Source organism: Platichthys flesus, chromosome 23 (genome assembly GCF_949316205.1).
Source record: "Platichthys flesus chromosome 23, fPlaFle2.1, whole genome shotgun sequence".
In the NCBI taxonomy this organism is placed as follows: Eukaryota; Metazoa; Chordata; class Actinopteri; order Pleuronectiformes; family Pleuronectidae; genus Platichthys; species Platichthys flesus.
Genome location: NC_084967.1, coordinates 4096621 through 4118262, shown reverse-complemented (window position 1 = coordinate 4118262; position 21642 = coordinate 4096621). Strand labels below are relative to the sequence as shown.

Below are 21642 nucleotides of genomic sequence, written 5' to 3'. Positions count from 1 at the left end.
AAAAGTACAGACTGGCTACACAAATAGTACGGGCAGACAAAGAACATTCAGTAATGGTTCTACTTTACTTGAACACTTGATACTTCAACTTGACTTGAACATCGAGTTGAGGGCATGTTAAAACCACACTGAACCCAGTAAAAAAAAGGTTTGCGGGGAAGTTACACGTCACACAGAAGTTACACGTCTTCAGTAAACCTCAGGTGAAATTGCTTCAAATATCACTTATTAAGATAGAAGAAAGTACAGGAAAAAGTTATCCATGCTTGGAATAATCCATTCAATACACATGTTACTGTCATATATTTGTTTGACAGTTCAATGTGTTGTAATTCTTTTTAAACAACTTTGTTTCTCAGTAATTGACAGTCCCATTTAAATGCCTATCAGAGATTTTGTGCAGTGATGCTGAATCATTTAAGAAAGAACCACAATATATTTAAGAATCAAGTACTTGCAGCAGTGGGTTTTCACTGATACCCAAATAAACAGTAGTCTAATGAAGAGAGGATGAATGAAGTTACACCAAAGATAGGATAGAAGTTTAAAGGGATGAAAGCCAAATCAGAGATTGATGCCCATTAAAGATCTGCCACACTAATGAAATTAGCGTGAGCACTTCATGATCAAACCAGAGGTGGTCACAATCCAAAGATTGCACAGGTCGTAGGACAGGTGTCTGACGGCCGTGCACATTGGGACGTAAACCCAGCGTTTGCCTTGTCTGCGACCGTTGGTGATACCAGCCCTGTTGAGAAAAAAGTCATCCACAAGTGTTCATGAATTGACATGAGCTGACAGCTGTAATTACAGGCAAAACATCACAAATTCATTATTTATATCTAAGGTACAAGCTGTAGAATTCGATGAAGAATGCTGCCTTTTACCACCCAACACCCTGCTGTTTGTAAGCTTGACACTGACTGAAGGAGGAGCCTTCAATTTGGGTTAAACTGTTTCTATCTTTGAAAGACAATGGCCAATTACACCACTTCTTGGCCCTGCCACGGCTGTCCAGCCACTAGTGAGGCAGTTGGTTGGTGATATATTCTGTCAGAAGAAGCACACATGCATGGGATGTTGTCATGATCAGTAAGTTAATGGGTAGATGCCAAAATGAGATTTCAGTGACCAACCTTTGTGACCCAGATCCTGTAACGTTTGTCGACTCCCCAGCATCCCATCCTTGGGCCACAGCTGTAGTACATCATCTTCCTTGAGAGGGAAGTCCAGCTCAGGGTGCGTCGTCCACAGAAGGCCAAAGCTGTCTTCTCTTTCAGACAGTAGGCGTTATAGTTGCCAGATCCTACTCCAACAATCTGACCATCACCGCCAGCATCCACCTGGTGCATAGCCTAACTTCTATGACGTCAGTTAGCAGACTGAAGCTACCCAAGGACCCACGCCACTCAGTCTGCAGCAATAAAAATGAAAATCCCATGACCACAATCGCTTGGGTGAAAATAACCCGACGTTAGTGTTCTAGGGTTAAGAAGTGTGTGTGTGTGAGTAAAACTACAGTGAACTAATGCCACATGTGTCATTAATGGAAAATGCACAGTATTAAGAGCAGAATGTTATTCACCTGTTGACCACACCTGCAGTTTAGATAGAACTAGTGCCGTGCCCGCTCTAATGGGCTGTTGGGTAATAATCCGGAACTATTAGTTGTACCTGTTCTTCTCCTCCTTTGTTAGGTTTATTGGCAGGTCACCAATATATTTACACAGGGAGTGGGTCTCGCTTCTCTGGTCATTGCCAGGTTGCATCGCCATGTTCCTGTAGTGGTAGTGAACAGACAAACTACAGATTCCCTTTCGTGATTGAACATTGATGCAGAAGCTTAGATTTGACAGACAAAGAAGAGCCACGTCCCTAAAAAACAACATAGAAGTTGGCTGGGGTGTAGCTGCTACTCTTCTGTCAGCCAATGCACGGACAGCCAGTGAGGAGCCACTAAAACCAGTGACCGACAATTCATCTGCACCCCGATCAATGTCGGGGAATCAAACCCAGGGAAATGCATATAATGGAACTTGCGGCCATTCGTTCATGCAAAGTATCAGCTCCCAGTGGTGGTCAGATCATGCAGGGAAAAGAAAAGTGGGCACTGCCATTCTCCCCTGACACAAACAAGTCCACTGCCACGTGACCAGAAAGTAACCACATCCAAGCCTCTACAGCTAGTGAAGTGTCCACTCTGCATTACTGGAACTTTTTTTTCTTGGTGCGATAAAGGGAGGCAAATAAGTGAGAACCTGGTTAGCTAGCTCCGGCAGGAAGCTAGCTCCGGGTAGTGGCCACAGGCTCCTGGTGGCGCTAGCTTTCTTCCATTGCTAAATTAATGTGCTAGCTTAAAAAAAAAATATATTTTTTAATGTTTTTCCAAAATTCGGTATCACCAACTAAAAGATTCTCTTTCATTCCTTTATTGATTCTCTTTCTTTTTGCATCCTGATGTTTTTTATTGGTTGTGTATACTTTTGACATAGCCAGTGGGAGTCCTCCCTCAAGAAGATTGGAATGCACTATTTACCATTATCTCAATTCTTGAAAGGTTTTGTTGTCTTTCAATGCAAAACTGAGAGACTCAAATCAAAGGATGCAATTGTTATGTTGAGTCTTGGTTACTTATTTTTGTAATTTATCTTTTACCTTAAATCTTGGTGTTAAGCTTCAAAATAATGGGTAAAGCATTAAAGAAAACACCATTAATTTTGACTTCCGGTTATTCCAATCAACAAGACTGTGTATGACAAGCCCACCCAGGCAAAGTGTTGAAACATGTTTACAAAAAAATTCCCCATCAGAGTTGGTGCAGACACAAATGAGGAGACGTATTTCGATAAACTTGTTTTTTGCTTGTGGCATTTAAAACCAGTAAGTCATAGTGAGAGAAGCTTCGCCTTTACAGAACTACATAAAGGTGGACAAATATTATATTTATGATAAATGTTTAATAAAAACCTCTGCCAAAAGTCTCATAGGCAGAGCAGAAGTGCAAGAGATAACTTAAAGGAATTTTAACACCTGAGCCGGGAGGATTTACACTGTGGATATTTTGTAACACTCATAGAAAGCATTGTGTTTTGATCTCTTACTGTAAGGGCAATTGTGCATCTAAAAAAAAACCTAGTCCTTTCCTATCAGTATTTACCATGATGTACAATGCAGGGTGAAAAGGAAATAACATGGTGTGAAATCAGTTTATATTATATGGTCTGTGACGGTTAAAATTTATAAACATTGATTTTTCTTGATTCGGAAAATATTTGGAAGTGATTCTGCTATCAAACTTTATTAAATTAGGTGATTTTGAACATTTACTTGAAGGAACGTTAAAACCACACTGAAACCAAAAAGAAAGGTTTTCAGCAATGTTTTCCCTCTGATAATTATAGATGCAGCATCACAAAAGTCAGATGAAATTGATTAAATTATCATTTATTGAGAATAATTTAGTAGAAAGTCCACCAATTGGCAGGAAGAAGTTAAAGATGCATGAGACTATTCAGTCATTACAGTTACAGCAGAGATTCAACACTGAAGAAAAAATGCTAATAATTTATTAATTGTGTGCACTGAATGATTTAAAAGAAATGAAGAACTTTGAATGGATGAGAGCCAAGACAGACTGATGACATTAGCATGAGCACTTCATGGTCAAACCAGAGGTGGTCACGATCCAAAGATTCTTCAGGTCAAAGGACAGGTGTCTGACGGGCATGCACATTGGGATGTAAACCCAGCGTGTGCCTTGTCTGCGATGGTTGGTGATGCCAGTTCTGTTGAGAGAAAGGTCATACACAAGTGTTTATGAATCGACATGAACTGAGAGCTTTAATTACAGGCAACACTAACAGATTTCAATAGGAGCCATAAATCCTGGAAAGACTATGTTCAATTACACCGATGTAATGTATCAACATGCTGACTTTGGATTGTCTTTTCTTCAGATTCTGACTTTGCTGCTGTTATTTTTGTTGTTTATGGTATTAATACTTGAAATTGGTTGTAATATATAAGACTGTGAGGACCACTGATTTACCTTTGGTAGACCCTGCCAGTTGTAGTCAAGCCAAAAACGTTTCCGTCTGACGACACTTCAATCATTTTCATTCTTGGCCCTGACACAGCTGTCCAGCCACTAGTGCGGCAGTTGGTTGGTGATATATTCTGTCAGAGGAAGAACACATACATGGGGATGTTGTGATGATCAATTGGTTAATGGATAGATGCCAAATTGAGATTTCAGTGAGGCTTCAGTGACCAACCTTTGTGACCCAGATCCTGTAACTTTTGTCTACTCCCCAGCATCCCATCCTTGGGCCACAGCTGTAGTACATCATCTTTCTTGAGAGGTAAGTCCAGCTCAGGGTGCGTCGTCCAGAGAAACCCAAAGCTGTCTCCTCTTTCAGACAGTAGGCGTTATAGCTGCCGGATCCTACTCCAACAATCTGACCATCACCGCCGGCATCCACCTGGTGCATAGACAGACCTGAAGACGAGTCCAAGAAGTTCAAAGCAAACATTATATTTCATTGGGAATCTGTTGTGTTTTTATTATATTGACCAAGTATAATTATTGTACTGAACCACCTCTGCAACCCATTATACACAAAAAAAAACAATGTCACACACATTGTATTTACTAATGTGAAATGAATAATAATTCTAGTTACCTTTGGCAAGTTTGAAGTCTCCAGCCACATATTTGTACACCTTGTTGGCATGGCAAGTTCCCCACAATCCCCCAGCTCCCACTGTGACATGCTTCATGCCCAGTCTGCCCAGTCTGTAGAAGGCAAGTCCACTGAGGAAGTACGTCCGTTTGTACTTGTCTGCTACAACCACTTCTCCCATTCCAGCATCAATCTGCATGGCGCCATTCAGCCGAGGACCCTCCCTGCAGGTCCATCCTGTGTGTGGAAACATTGTATTTCTGTTCAGACAAAAAAATCGTACTAAACACTGTTTCAACGACTGCGACATGAAATCATCTGACAGTGACTTACGGTCAGGACGAGGAGGATTGGTAGGACGAGGACGATTGGTAGGACGAGTATAGGGACGAGTGGTAGGACGAGTGGTAGGACGAGTAGTAGGACGAGTAGTAGGACGAGTGGTCCAACGGGTGGTAGGACGAGTAGGACGGATGGTAGGACGAGTAGTAGGACGAGAGGTAGGACGAGTGGTACGACTAGTAGTAGGACGGATGGTAGGACGAGAGGTAGGACGAGTAGTAGGACGAGAGGTACGACGAGTAGTAGGCCGGGTGGCAGGACGAGTAGTAGGACGAGTAGTAGGACGAGTGGTCCAACGGGTGGTAGGACGAGTAGTAGGACGAGAGGTAGGACGAGTGGTACGACTAGTAGTAGGACGGATGGTAGGACGAGAGGTAGGACGAGTAGTAGGACGGGTGGCAGGACGAGTAGTAGGACGAGTAGTAGGACGAGTGGTCCAACGGGTGGTAGGACGAGTAGGACGGATGGTAGGACGAGTAGTAGGACGAGAGGTAGGACGAGTGGTACGACTAGTAGTAGGACGGATGGTAGGACGAGAGGTAGGACGAGTAGTAGGACGAGAGGTAGGACGAGAGGTACGAAGAGTAGTAGAACGGGTGGCAGGACGAGTAGTAGGACGGGTGGCAGGACGAGTAGTAGGACGGGTGGCAGGACGAGTTGTACGACGAGTGGTAGGACGAGGACCTCCAGGAGTAGTAAAACGAGTAGTAGCAGGAGTTGTATTAGTAGTAGCAGGAGTAGTAGTAGGAGTAGTAGTAGTAGTAGTAGGAGTAGTAGTAGGAGTAGCAGGAGTAGTAGTAGGAGTAGGAGTTGTAATAGGAGTAGTAGTAGTAGCAGGAGTAGTAGTAGTAGTAGTAGGAGTAGTAGTAGTAGGAGTAGTACTAGTAGCAGGAGTAGTAGTAGTAGCAGGAGTAGTAGTAGGCCCACGGCTGTCAACAAGATTGACAGCCAGGCTACACAGCAGCAGCAACAAGGCTACGACAGCTCTCATGTTGTCTCCAAGTCCGTAAGCCTCTGCAGGATTGAAATAATATCTCAGTGGAGCCGCTGTTTTACATCCCAACTGGTCTAGGTGGCTTATATACTCTCAACCAAGGCGTATCTACACCAAAACAGGTTCAGCAGGAAGTGTTTCATTTACAATAGTCATCCAGATAAAAAATAGTCATGGGAGATGACATGACATGTGAAAGCCCTTATGTTATGGAGGACAGTGTTTGGTGTATTGCAAATTAAACAATGACTTGTCAGTTTTCTTTGCTTTCTTAAAATGTGGCAAAAGCAATTCGTACTTTCCAGGCTTAACCATAAATCCGTTTGGCTTATTTCCAGCTAATAACAATTCTACTTTAAAATGTAGGATATTATTTAACTGTTTATGGGTTTTTACATCAAATGTTATCTTCCATGGGCGGAAGCAAGCACAAAGCGAAATTGAATGCCATGGAATTGGAGGTGTTAGTGGAGGAGGCAAACAAACATCGTCGTTGAGCTACAGCTAAGAAATATTAATACAACACAAAGAAAAGCAATATGGGAGAGTATCCGCAAGAAGGTAAGTGCTGTGGGTAAAACAAAAAGAACAGCCGATGAAATGAAGAGAAGATGGCCGGACATAAGAAGCAGAACAAAAGGGGGAAAAAAGGTCACAAGAAAACCAGGGACAGAAGAGGTAGAAGAGCGCACCGGGGGAGATGAACGCACTGGAGACAAGCACAGCTTGCGAAAAAGAAGAAAATAGGAAGACAAAATGAAAGTCAATGTAAATTTTCTGTTGTTTAGTGGCTGCGAATGCTCAGTTTTGTTTGCCTGCATCCAATTGTGCCCAATGCTGTGCCGATTAGCACTTTCCTTTCAAACGTATTAAATATAGACCTAGTCACAATCCCAACAATTGTTTTCAGGCTATGTAAATCACAATGCGTGTGCTGAATTAACGTATTTGCATCTACTCCTCCCAATATTTTGCGCACTCAGGTAGAAACGCCAGATAATGCATATTCATTGAAGCAAACGTACTAAATGGACTGCATGTTCAATTCTTTATGCAGTCCTCAGTGCGCACTGTTAGTAGATAATATTGCATGTTTGCTGCGGGTGAAATATTAGTTTGCACACATTTTTACCCGCATAAACCTTTAGGGGCTTGCAGACACTTGGATGACACCATAGGAGCAGTGTTGAGCCATGTTTGCAGGACAGAAGTGCAACAGATAACTAAAAGGATTTTTAACACCTGAGCCAGGATGATTTACTCTGTGGATTTGTTTTATCTCTCATACAAAGCATTGTGTTTTAATCTCTTATTGTGAGTGAGGACATTTGACATCTAAGGCGACCGTCCATGTTCAAGAAAACCCTCAGTTTTTCCTATCAGTTTTTAACATGATGTACAAAGCAGGGTGAAATGAAATTACATTTATAGAATTTTATATGATTCTTCTGGATTATTTAAACATTATTGTGAAGTTGTGGTGAGAACACTTGGAAGTGATTCTGCTATCAAACTTTATACAATTTGCTGATTTTTAACATTTACTTGAAGGAACGTTAAACCACACTGAAACCAAAAAGAAAGGTTTTCATCAAAGTTCCTCCTCTTAAGGACATTTTGTTTGGAAGAATCAACAATGCTTCCCTTCTTTCTTGCTTCGAGACCACATTCTCAACAGCACAAGTACAATATTATTATAGATGCAGCATTTCAAAATCAGAAGAAATTGCTTTATCATTTATTAAGACTCATTTATCAGAAAGTTCACGAACTGGCAGGAAGAAGTTAAACAAGTGTGAGAATCGTCAGAAATAATCCATTCAACCTAATGTTCAACATGCAAATTTGCTTTTGCCATTTATTTTGTTGACTTTTTCTTGACTGACTGTTTCTTGATCATTTACAGGATCCTGTTATTTAATGGGCAGTTATCTTTCAAATCTTTTAAATGCTTATCAGAGATGTTGTGCATTTATGCTGGATCATTTAAGAAATAAGAACAATTTATTTATGAATTAATCAGATCTTCCAGCCACATTTCTCACTGATTACCACATAAACTGTCTAATAAAGAGAAAATGAGTGCACTAACAGCAGAGATTTGACTCTGTAGAAAAGAATCATATGCTATTCATTTATTAACTGTGTGCACTGAATGATTTGATAGAAATGAAGAACTTTGAATGGAAGAGAGCCAAGACAGACTGATGACATTAGTGTGAGCACTTCATGATCAAACCAGAGTTGGTCACAATCCAAAGATTCCACTGGTCATAAGACACATGTCTGACGGGCATGCATATTGGGACGTGAACCCAGCGTTTGCCTATGACTATGTTCAATTGTAAATGTATCAACTTCAGACTTCGGATATTCCTTTCTCCGGATTCCGACTTTGCTGCTGTTATTTTTGTTGTTTATGGTATAAATTAGAGGTGTGAAAAATAACGCGTTAAGCCGTTATGATTAAATTACAGGATTAATTAATTTTTTAATGCATTTAACGCATGCGCACAAGGACCTTCCAATGTACCCACCCAGACGGCAGCTGCCATTCAAACAAACAAACAACATAGATAATTCTGATGAACCTGAGAACCTTCTGGACGGGAAGATCGTGTTCCAAAAAAACAAAGATCGAACATTCAATAAAGCCAAGGTGATATGTACACTCTGTGGGAAGAGGTTATCGTTTCACAGTAGTAATACAAGCCTAAAGTACCACCACAACGAAAAGCATGTGTCGGTGGGCGAGGGGCGTTCAAGTGGAATGCGCCAAAACAGCTTCACTCGCAGTACACATTGTGCAAAAGAAGCGGTCAGCTTTACTGTCAGAGAATGTGTTAGTGAAGTTAGTTTGCCTCACCAATTGGCTAAAGGAAGACTAGCTAAGAGAGCCTTGAGAGGCATTACATTGTATCATGGTGTGGTTAATGGTTGTTTGACAAAAAATATAAAAAATGTCAACAATGCTATAAAAATAATGGCTAAGAAGCTCAAATAATTTCTATTTGATTTAAAAAGAAAAGAAAAAAGTTTTATTCAACCATACAATGGCTAAGAAGCCCGAATTCTGATTATATTAATGTTCCATATGGAATAGCAAAGACAACTGCTAAAGTACTGCTGAGTTGCAGCACCATTGTTTTGCTTATTTATGAATATAAAAAGAAAACATGTTGAATGTATATATCCGTCTTTTGTCTTAAAATTTTTGTTTTCACAAAATATACCGAGAAAATCGTTAATGTGATCACATAATTAATCCATAGAAACCGGTGATTAATTTGATTAGAAAATGTAATCGTTTCACAGCCCTAGTATAAATACTTGAATTTGGTGTAAAATAAATACCCGGTTGTAATATATAAGACTGAGGACCCCTGACTTACCTTTCGTAGATCCTGCCAGTTGTCGTCACGCCGTAAACCTTCCCGTCTGACGACACTTCAATCATTTTCCTTCTTGGCCCTGGCACGGCTGTCCAGCCACTAGTGCGGCAGTTGGTTGGTGATATATTCTTTTAGAAGAAGCACACATACATGGGGATGTTGTCATGATCAATGAGTAAATCGATAGATGCCAAAATTAGATTTCAGTGACCAACCTTTGTGATCCAGATCCTGTGACGTTTGTCGACTCCCCAGCATCCCATCCTTGGGCCACAGCTGTAGTACATCATCTTTCTTGAGAGAGAAGTCCAGCTCAGGGTGCGTCGTCCACAGAAGCCCGAAGCTGTCTCCTCTTTCAGACAGTAGGCGTTATAGCTGCCGGATCCTACTCCAACAATCTGACCATCACCGCCAGCATCCACCTGGTGCATAGACAGACCTGAAGACGAGTCCAAGAAGAAGATCAATGCAAACATTTGAAATCAGCTGTGTTCTTATTATATTGTCCAAGTATAATTATTGTAGTGAACCACCTCTGCAATGCATTATACAGTAAGAAAACCAATGTCACACAAAGTGTATTTACTAATGTGAAATGAATAATATTCTAGTTACCTTTGTCAAGTTTGAAGTCTCCAGCCACATATTTGTACACCTTGTTGGTATGGCAAGTTCCCCACAATCCCCCAGCTCCCACTGTGACATGCTTCATGCCCAGTCTGCCCAGTCTGTAGAAGGTAAGTCCACTGAGGAAGTACGTCCGTTTGTACTTGTCTGCTACAACCACTTGGCCCATTCCAGCATCAATCTGCATGGCGCCATACAGCCGAGGACCCTCCCTGCAGTTCCTCCCTGTGTGTGGAAACATTGTATTTCTTTTAAGACAAAAAATCTCGCAAACACTGTATCAACCACTGTGACATAAAATCATCTGACAGTGACTTACGGACAGGTGCAGGACGAGGACGGGGACCAGGACTAGGACAAGGAAGAAGACCAGGACCAGGACCAGGACGAGGACCAAGACCAGGACCAGGACGATGAGGACTTCCACGACCAGACATACTCATCATACCACGACCATTACCATGACTGACAGCTAGGCTACAAAGCAGCAGCAAGAAGGCTACGACAGCTCTCATGTTGTCTCTGAGTTTGTGAGACTCTGCAGCACTGAACTTCTATATGATATCTCAGCTGAGCTGCTGTCCTACATCCCATCTGATCTCTGTGGCTTATATACTCTTAACCAAGGCTTAATTACACTAAAATCTAGTTCAGCAGGAAGAAGCATTGGCAAGTGTGACTTTAACATAATCATCCAGATAACAACATTCATGGGTGTTGACATTATAAAGCCTTAATGTTATAGAGGATGTTGTTTGTGGTCATGCTAATTAAAACAATGAGGTGTCGTTCTTGTGTGTGAACGTGTACGTGTGTCACATTGTCGCACACACATTCTCCTCATGCAGTTGTCGCTGATGTTGTCTCATGAGAACTCGTAAGTATCGCAAGAACTCACGATAACTGCAGTTACTGCAGCAGTTACTAGGAGGATCAGAGCAGAAATTTAGGCCAAGAACCGTGTAAATGATGCAATTTCGGGTCAAATTTGAATGTGGGGCTTATGGACTTCAATCGTTTTGGATTTGGCAGCAACACTGTTTTACCCCTGAAACTCAAAAAGTGTTTTGTTGACTGAAACATTTCACCCGACAACTCTGTCGGCATAGGCGTTAGTAGATAATCAGGGAATTAAGATTTTTGGGGGAACTATCTCTATAGGAGAATACATGCTATATTAACTAAGCTTCAGAGATGAGTTTGGAATTAGGTAAAAGTGCAAAAATAATAAGGTTGAAGTGTAGGTCACAAGAATTGATGAAGTATGAAAGTGTCCTGAGTGTGTGTGTAACCACTGTTTTTCAGCCGAGGGGTTCGGGTGGACGTGCCTGGGGGCTGTCACACTCTGATCTTCTCTTTTGGAGGAGAAGTAGTGATTCTGCTTTGTCTAATTGTGGAACGTCTAGAGGGTGAGGTCACATATTATATCTCCCTCATGACCAAATAACATTCATTGTAGGGAAAACAAAAAGATTAAACAATGCAAGACACAAAGTGAATAACACAAATGTAGATCATCTGTACGCAACCACTGAAGGATCAGTATAAACAACATTTGAAGTCATTTGAATAAGAGTGTTATGAACTATAACATTAATAAACATTACTAAAATTTTGAAATGCATGCAGATACATGGTAAGAGAAATAAAAAAATGTCAATGTTTAAAGGGCAAATGTGTAGATTCACGTTAGAATACAGACTTCTGAAATCTCAAATTAGCTTTCATTAAATCTGTACAGTGTTGGAATTTGATCAAATTACCTGAAATAAACAACATGAAATACACCATAGACATTTTTAACATTATTCTCACATTGCTTCGGACATTCAATAAAATGAGCTGGATCTCAGTTCAGATCGGAATGTTGGTTTGATGGCCTTTATCTGTATCTGATCTCAAGATGGATAAAACCGTCTCGCTCCGAAGGGGCGACAGAGGAAAGGAGAAGCTTGCTGACCCCCTTCAGCCAGTTCCATCCAAATATTACACAGTGCCAGTCATATATCTGTTTTGTCAGGTTAACGGCACTTCTTCCCTGTCCAGAATAGAGGTTTTAGGGTCCAGGGACTGGGAAGAGGTCAAACTGCTGGTTTTCAACATCTTGGCTCTGTGGGGCCTGGAGCCAGACCAGGGATGTCTGCTGCAGAGTAGATTTTAAAATGCAGTTTTGACAGACAGTCTGTAAAAGAGGGACAACATAGACCTTATAGGAAGTGACACCTCCAGGAAAGGATTGGAACACCTCAATAAATTCCAATAAATTGTCTCATACTCATCAAACCAGTGTTCTTTAACATTCAGAAGCAACTATGGTCGAAAAATATGTTTAGAAGACCCAAGTATTAGTCAGCCAAATGTTTGCCTTCTTGCAAATAGTGACATGAAATAAGGAAAAGAAATGCCAGAGGTCCCCGGCTGCACCCGAACTAAGACCTCAGTGGTCTGTGGTCAAGGTCTTAACCCTGATGCTGCCCTCTACCTTTTCATGGACACCGCTGTTGCTGTGACATTGGAACAACTTGTTATTTTTCTTTGACTTGCATGAAAGGATCTTTCATACCTGGTGCACTACTTTAAAACAATTGCAAGCTGAGTCCCATTAACTCCTCAAGAATTTGAAACATCTTGCTCAGCAAGTATTTCCCAAAATGAAACATAGCTTATCTAAACAAGGGCGATGACAGAGCAGAAACAAAGAAGACAGAAAGAAACAAGTGTCTGGTTTCCAGATGTCAGCCATTACTGTAGGAAAGCTGATGTTATTTACAACACACAGGCCCTTGGGGGTAGGCAGATGCAGCAACCTTGACACTTCTTAACATGCATACAATCAACGAATTTGCGAATGACATCACAGTATTCGGACGCCAATACCCCAAAGAAAAAACTTCCAGTTCCTAGAAACCCAGATTTCCGAGGACTTCTCCTGGTCAGCAAACACATGGGCAGTGGTGAGGAAGGCCCAGCAGCATCCTTCTTACCGCTCCGCCATCGAGAGTGTGCTGGCATACTGCATCACAGTGGTATGCCAAAAAGGGGGAGAGCTCTGCAGAAAGTAATTAAAACTGAAGGAGACAAAAATCATCTGCTGCTCTTTGCCCGGCCCGGAAAACATCTCCATCTCCCGGTGCCTCAGCAGAGCCGGGAAATCCCCAGAGACTGATCAAACCCTGCACACCCACTGTTGACTCTCCTGTCCTCATTTCAAAAATAGTTTTCAATCCTTGGGCCACCAGATCACTGAACCAAAGCATTGAAAGTTAATTTGCTCTCTAAACAAATGAATATTTAGTGCAATACTAGGTAGTGTTAGTAGAAAACACTGAAGTAGATAACATGAACGCAGGTTCGTCGGATACGCGTTCCACTTAAATTCAATTCCATCCCAATCCCTCAGTGATTGAATCTCAATATGCAAATAATGTGGAAGAGGCTGGCGGACTACCGTTCAGTACCAATGCCAGGATCACTTTTAGTTTTAAAAAGCCAGCATTTTAGATTTTTAAATGACCCCAAAAGTTTCACGTTTTCTGTTTCCCTTTCACAATCCTTCACATATTTGTTTATCCTTATGAAAATAAGATATCAAGATACTGATGCTAGGTGTAAACGGGTTCACACTGATGCCTGCTCTGTTAAATAGGCTACACTGAAACATGAAGTGCTTGATCACATATAATTGAAGATATAGCACATGAGGCATGCTTTTATCCCAGCTGTTGACTCATAAAAAAACCAAAGACTTCTGCTACCAGTCCAGTACTCAGCCCATCTCAGGTATTCAGCTCCTCTTAAGTTTGGTAATTGTTTTAGCACTTGTTTCGGGAACTGGGTGGATGGATCAGGGAAAGTACTGTAATATGCATTTCTCCCACACCCATGCTTGTTGTTGCACTTCTGGCATGTGGCACCTCCTCGTTACCCTGACTTCCTTTTAAATCACCATGTCTATACAATAGTAACGCTACTAAATCCCCTGAAGCCCAAATATCTGCATTGAATTTTTTTTCCCCAAACAAGATCTGAGCATAAATGACATTACAACCTGTGTCGCAATGCTAAACAATATGAAAAGAGATCCCGAATATAATTTCTTAATCAAAATTCACTCCATAAGTGACCAGGTCCTTACTTTGCCCACACTCCACACTTCCACCAAGATTCAATGAAAAAGGTTCAGTAATTTTTCCATAATCCTGCTGACAGACAGAGCACTGAATACATAACCTCCTTGGTGGAAGAAGTTAGATATGCCTGCATCATATTCTTATAATACTTTAGCAATTTAGAAGAAAGGTTGTGTTTACATCGAAGGAAATCATTTGCTCAAATTCCCCAAGGACCTGTGGAAAGTGTTATGGTAGATATCAAGACCGTTGGTTGATGGCCATAATGGTTATTTGATTGAGCCCATCCATCACACAAGTATGTCTGGGTTCGCAGGTATACCTTCATACAAGCTTTTTTTGAGACCAATCCATGAATGTTCCCATTTATAACAATGGTTCCATATTTTAAAGTTAAGCTTTTGCAATTTATTTATTCACACACACACATTCAAATATAGTAAATCTGCAGTATCTGCAGCACTTTGAGAAATTTGATATTGAGTACTTTGCTAAAGGACACTTCAGCATGCGGAAGGGGGCACTCTGGGATCGAGCCAATGACCTTTTGAATGCATAGACAAGGGTATATGACCGCTCCACTGGACCCTCCACTGGTTTTACAGATTCAGTTTACCCTAGTTGAGCAGTGTTTTGTGGAAACAACTATAAAACATTGTCCATGGCTCTAAGCAGTGCTGCATTAAATTACCCAGATGACCTCACATTGTGCCCAAGACTCATTCTGAGCCTTCTTAGGAAGCTTGAACATTTTGGGGGTTAAAGATGCTCTCAAGTTCCTGTATGGTGGATGGACTCCATCTATTGTCGCTTGGTCCATGCAAATTAACTGCAGTCAGGACATTTCAGGCTTTTTTCATCATCTGTCTCTTAGTGTGCTGCTTTGCAAAAATAAAACCGCTTTAAATTAGCTTTGTTTACTTTGCTACTAGCAATAGCTAGGAAGTATATATATATTATTCCAGTATGAATGGACCACGAGAGAGATGAAGATAATTACTCATGTAACGCTGTCATTGCCTGGTTTAGATTCTTGTTTATGATACGTTGCAGACCATTAGGTAGCAGTTAGCTTAAAATGACACACCCACACTGGCAAGTTTACACTGTTATCAAATTATCCTCATTTAAATCAAACGCTAGCTCAATTAGCATTTTTCCACCCATTAATTGCCAGACTTGGAACAACAGGTACCAGCTGACTACAGTATAATTACAGACCATAATTGATGGACTAATGACCTTGGAGTTAGGGTGTTAACTTATGTGGGAGCATGGTACCAGTGTATCAAGACATGGTAGAACTGGGGAAAAACGTCTACCCAATCCAACATACCGACCCACGCCCACAATCTTAAACCACCACTCACCCCTTCTCAAGTAAGAGTATGCTGACTGTCGCACCATAATCACGCAACACAAAATGACCCACTCCATTTTGCTAATGCCAGGCTTTAGGTTCATCTCTATAGGGCCATTTTAAGATCCAATATAATGGCTTGAAAAATTCCCACTGATTGTTGTCATGCTATAAGTAACTAATTGGCATATCATCGCACACAATGATGTACTGTAGTTCATTTTTAACAACTGCTCATTCTTTTATCCGAGGGTATTTATGCATGAAACCTTCTAAACAATAACGTGGACATTTCAGAGAAGATGGGGTGATGACTTCTGCATCGCTTAAGAAGTTCTACCACCAACAGACGGACACCGTTCCTTTATACAGATCACTCAAACCGGACGTCACTCGATTAACAGTAAATAAGGTTTTGAGAGTTTTGAAGTCATTGAGACGAGGAAGGTGTTTCCCTTCAGGCTGCAAGGTTAGCCTATTGCAGCTCTGTGAGGCCTTCTTGCATTTCAGGGAATATGAACATAGCACATGTTAAAACAGTGTTATGTTTTATTACAGGGTAACTGCAGGGTAAGCAAACTGTAATCTGAATTATACTTCTCCCGAATTATGTTTTGTCACAGCATATGCTCATATAACTGGTGGATTTAGTTAATGTTTATTGAATGTACATCGATTCATTCAACAACAACAAAGTGATGTCAATCTTATGTTCCACCTCATGTTTGTGCACAGAAGCTCTGACCGTCTTCACTTTATTATCGACAAAGAGCAGGAGCCACACATTTAGAAAATGAATCTAGTTTCAAAAACTAGTTTAATGAAAAATCTAAATCTAATCCTTAGGTCATGCACCTTGTGAACAGTTTGGAACATTTCAGTTTATTTATTTCATCATTTCATACTACAGTTTTATAATGAACATAAAATAGGTTTATAAATTTGATCCCTCCCCAGACAGCTCAACACCTAAATTACCCATAACTCCTGTGACCCAACTGACCCAGGTGATGTCCATGACAGTGACACTGAAGGCGGTAACAACCCCACATGTAGTAGCTGCTCCACCCTAGCATGGCAGGAGCGCCACCTTACTGTGTCCTGAGTTTTGTCCGTGACTCCAGGATGCCAACATGCTGTCCAAAAAATCCACCACAGCCCTTAAAGGCCTTGTAGCAGGATCTTCGTGTCGGTAAAGGTTACAGGTGCAGAGCTGTGACATCACTATTGTGACGACCCCTCCCTTTCTGCTAGCATCATGCAGCTGATTACTTCCTGCAGGAGTTGGCAGAAAGGGAGGGTCGTTAGGGCAAGGTGCTCACACCTGGCTAGGCCTCTACCCAAGGTGATATAAGCCAGCCTGGTCTCATTGTCTCTCTCTCTCTCCTAGGCTCCACGCCGCTACAGGTTCTTGGTTCTTGGTTCTTTTTGGCGTCTTCCTTGTACACTCAACAGGAGCACACACATCTCACTCATCCATACACTACATTCACCACTGATGCCACTACTCTCCACACCTCATGCTTTTTGTACATATAATTGTTCAAGTTATAATAAAACCTTTTCATTTAGCACTTTCAATCCTGACTCGTCTCCCCTCCTTGTCACATATGTTGAGCCAGTTTGTGACAAGTGGGGGCTCGTCCGGGATACAGTATTAGGATTAAAATAGCTTAAATTTGGTCTGTACTGGTAAATTGGCCCGGTTTAGGTTGGTGTGTGCTTCCTCCTCTTGCAGACAATGGTTTTTGGTTTGCTTTGTTGGAGTGTACACTACTTGTTGTTGGACATAGCTGACTGTGCGTTGGTTAGTCATCAACTGTTCTGGGAGGGGAAATGTCAGGTTGTTGTCAGTGCTGGTTATTTCTTGTAGGAAATTAAGGAGAGGTATTTGGTCCATTTCTGTTTGTGGTGAAGGTGATTGGATTTGACTGGGGCTTTGCGTTTAGCCCTATCTGGGGTATGTTGGTATCTGTTGGAGCAGGAGTTTCTACCCCCTGTTAGGTTTGGTAGCGGGTTCCTTTAGGGGACTCGTGGTGATCACTTTAGGTGGCGGCGAAGGTGGGTAGAGCTATTAGCTCGGGAGCACCTCTAGGGTTGGGAGAGGGTTGCCAGTCCTTTGGTGGCCTTCTTCTCACCACTGGTTTCGCGTGCATAAGTACCCCCCACCATTAACTGCACGAAGACTAGGATAAGTTAGTTAGCTAGTTTTAATGGTTGTAGTTAATATCAGTAAAGGGGGGAGGCTCCTGTTCACCTGTTACCTCAGGTTTGGGTTTTCTGCGTGTCTCAGTCAAGGTTTGTAACTTGTTAGGCTGATTGTTTTTGAGGATGGCTTCCCTTGTGGAGAGTTTCATCCAGGATCCTTCACAGGCTTTGCTGGACCAGTGCACTAAAGATCAACTTCTTAGGATAGCAGAGCACTATGAAGTTGACATTTCAGATATAAAGTTAAAGGAGAGTGTGAAGACCTGCTTAAGGGATGGTCTGTTTGAGGCTGGAGTTTTGTGCAGGCAGTCTGTAAGCAGTCCAGTGACCAGTGTAGTGCCTAATCCTGGAGCTCTAACATTTGAACAACAGAAGGAGTTGCTGCAGTTGCAGTTAAAACAGCAGTTAGAGTTGGAGAGGTTGAAATGTGAAAAGGAAGTAGAGTTGGAAACTATAAAGCATAAAACTGAGTGTGCCAAGTTGGAAATGCAACAGCATCAACTACAGCTGGTAAGAGAGGGTAAACTTTCAGATATGGGGAGAGTGGATAGTTTTGAGGCCTCAGGGGGCAAGTCTTCCCAGTGTGACCTGGTTAATAATCTCCGCCTGCTTCCCAGGTTTAGTGAGTCTGATCCAGATTCATTTTTTTCTCTGTTTGAGAGGATAGCAGATGCTCGAGACTGGCCAGACGCAGACAGAACGATGCTGTTACAGTGTGTTCTGACTGGAAAGGCCCAGGAGGCTTACTCTGCTTTAGGTGTATCAGAAAGTAAGGTTTATGACACAGTGAAGGCAGCAGTGTTAAAAGCTTATGAACTTGTGCCAGAGGCATATCGCCAGCGTTTCAGATCTGGGAAGAGGCGGGATAATCAGACCTACACTGAATTGGCCCGTGATTTGACTTCCCAGTTTAACCGCTGGTGTGCAGCATCTGAAGTTGTTGCATTTGATGATCTCTGCAACCTGGTGGTACTGGAACAACTTAAGAACTCTGTACCTGAGCGGGTGGCTACCTACATTACTGAACATAAGGTAAAAACCCCGAGAGATGCTGCAGTCTTGGCTGATGAGTATGTTCTAACACACAGAAGTTTCTGGGACACAACGGGAGCAGCTGGTCATAGAAATGACACTTATTCTAGGCCAGAAAAGATAAAAACAGCTAACGAGGCAGATCGGCAAAAGTTTACTCAGGGTGGGCGGAGTTCAGTAGTAAATTCTGACACCTGTAGGTACTGTCAGGCAAGGGGGCACTGGAAAAAGGAGTGTCCAGTGCTGAAAGCCAGGAGGTCCTCTGGTCGGGTGAAACCTGCTGTTATGGCTGCTCCAGTTATAACATCTGAGAGCAGGGCGTTAGGTCAAGTGCAGGCTTGTACTAAGCCGGTAGCTCCTCAGGATGACTACTCTGCTTTCATTTCGGATGGGTGGGTCTCTTTGGTAGGAGGTGGGGTGCAGGTTCCCATTAAAATCCTAAGAGATACTGGAGCACTAGATTCTTTCATTCTTGAGTCTGTGTTACCATTTTCATCCAGGACTGATACTGGTGGATGTGTAATCACACTGGGGATGGGTATGGTTCCATTCTCGGTCCCATTGCATCGGTTGGTTCTAAATTGTGGTCTTGTTCAGGGGGAGGTGTCAGTGGGTGTTCGGCCCCAGTTACCTATTGGGGGTTTGCATATGATTTTGGGGAATGATTTGGCTGGTGACAAGGTGTGGGCCGATGGTCAGCCTAATGTAGTGCAGCCCCCTACATTCCCCACTGTAGTAGAGCCCTCTGTGACACCACTGCACTTGGGTGACATTTTCCCAGCCTGTGCCGTCACTCGTGCTGCCAGTCGTGATGCTCAGAGGATGGTGGAGCCAGAGTGGTTGGAGTTGCCAGATTCTTTGCTGGTTGACCAGTTAGCGGGTTCTCAGGCTGAGCTAGTGGCAGAACAGAAGGCTGATTCCTCTTTAATGGAGCTGTTTGACCAAGTTGTGCCAGCATCAGAGGTGAGGGATACTGCCCAGTGCTATTTCCTCCTAAATGGGCTATTGGTTCGGAAGTGGCTGTCACATGGTGATGCATCTGTAGGAGAGCCAATCTTCCAAGTTGTTGTCCCTACAAACTGTCGCAATAAAGTGCTCCAGACGTCACATGGTGACGTGGCAGGTCATCTTGGCGTCCGTAAAACTTACCACCGTATATTGCAGCATTTCTTCTGGCCACGCTTAAAGAGAGATGTTGCTCTTTTCGTTAAGACGTGTCATACCTGTCAGATCACTGGCAAGCCAAATCAGGTTGTTAAACCTGCTCCTCTACAGCCAATCCCCGCCATTGGACAGCCATTTGAGCATTTGATTATTGATTGTGTGGGGCCCCTACCTCGGTCCAAATCTGGACACACATATTTGCTGACTGTAATGTGTCAGGTTACCAGGTATCCTGCTGCTTACCCACTTCGCAGCATTACAACCAAAGCCGTGGTTGGAGCGTTGACTCAGTTCATTTCAGTATTTGGCATCCCTAAAGTCATACAGTCTGACCAAGGTTCTAACTTCACATCCCATCTGTTTGCTCAGGTGCTTAAACAATTACACATCAAGCATAACAAATCAACAGCCTACCATGCGCAAAGTCAGGGTGCGCTTGAACGTTTCCACCAAACGTTGAAATCACTGTTGCGAGCTTATTGTACAGAACTGTCGGGTGACTGGGGGGGTGGGCTGCCCTGGTTGCTGTTAGCAGCTCGCGAAGTTATCCTGGAAAGTACTGGATTCAGCCCGAATGAACTGGTGTTTGGCCATAAAGTGCGTGGCCCACTTGCAGTTTTGCAAGATGGTTGTTTGCCAGAGGAACCACCTCCAAATCTTAAGGATTATGTTAGTGGTTTCAGATTGAAACTGTACAGGGCAGGTGAGCTGGCTAAGCAAAAGCTGCAGAAGTCACAGGGCCAGATGAAGCAACGATATGACCAACGGGCTGAGGCTCGCCAGTTTAACCCAGGTGACCGTGTACTTACTCTTCTGCCTCTGGTAGATTCCCCTTTTCAAGCTAAGTACAGTGGTCCTTTCTCTGTGGTGCGTCAAGTCTCTGATCTAAACTATTTGATTGAAACTCCTGGCCGTAGAAAATCTACAAGGTTGTGTCATGTAAACCTCCTGAAGCCATATCACACTAGTGAGTCTGTGTCTCCACTGCCGAAGAGCTCTCCAGCCAAGCCAATGTTGGTCTCTGGCCCTGTTTTGACCTCTTCCATGTCTGAACTAGTGGTAGTTGAGGAGGAAGGGTTGGATATTGCTCCAGATGATGGGTTGTTGCGGGGCCGGTTGAAAAATTCAGAGACGTTACAAGATCTAAATATCCTTGTCGGGCACTTAAATGTGGTTAAACGTGATGAATTGATTAAACTAATTAACAGCTATCTATCACTGTTTTCTGATACCCCAACCCAAACGCACTTAATTGAGCATGACATAGATGTTGGAGTTGCTGAGCCCATCAAGCAGCGTTTTTATCGTGTGTCAGATGAAAAAAGGAGACAGTTGGAGGCTGAAGTACAGTACATGCTGGATAATGATATTGCTGAGCCTTGTTCATCAAACTGGGCCTCCCCATGCCTTCTAGTAAAAAAGGCAGATGCGAGTTTGAGGCCCTGCACTGACTATCGTAAGGTGAACAGTATCACTAAACCTGATCTGTATCCACTTCCTCGTATGGAAGATTGTATTGATATGGTAGGTTCAGCCACATTTGTGAGCAAATTTGATCTTCTCAAAGGGTACTGGCAAGTCCCACTCACCAAAAGGGCAAGGGATATTTCAGCCTTCATAACTCCTTCTGGCTTGTATTCGTACACTGTTATGCCATTTGGTTTGAGGAATGCTCCTGCAACATTTCAACGGCTAATGAATCGGGTTGTTT

At 42.5% G+C, this 21642-nt stretch overlaps 2 protein-coding genes across 2 annotated transcripts in view; both read right to left on the bottom strand.

The window, feature by feature from the left end:
• Positions 1-3423: 3423 nt before the first annotated feature.
• Positions 3424-6057, bottom strand: LOC133949099 (mucin-2-like). Its single transcript, XM_062383279.1, has 5 exons — positions 5016-6057; positions 4683-4919; positions 4275-4498; positions 4049-4176; positions 3424-3785 (listed from the first exon to the last, which is right to left on the bottom strand). Exons 1-5 carry the CDS (start codon positions 6013-6015, stop codon positions 3644-3646), a joined length of 1731 nt encoding a protein of 576 aa, XP_062239263.1. The 5' UTR covers positions 6016-6057; the 3' UTR covers positions 3424-3643.
• A 3349-nt stretch (positions 6058-9406) lies between these two features.
• The window catches only part of LOC133949100 (fish-egg lectin-like), a 40841-nt gene continuing 28605 nt past the window's right edge, over positions 9407-21642 (bottom strand). The window contains exons 3-6 of the mRNA XM_062383280.1: positions 10357-12219; positions 10026-10262; positions 9626-9849; positions 9407-9538 (exon numbers count right to left, since the gene is read on the bottom strand). Of these exons, the coding sequence (XP_062239264.1) occupies positions 9407-9538; positions 9626-9849; positions 10026-10262; positions 10357-10552 (789 nt within the window). The 5' untranslated portion in view covers positions 10553-12219. The remainder of the gene's footprint in view (positions 9539-9625; positions 9850-10025; positions 10263-10356; positions 12220-21642) is intronic.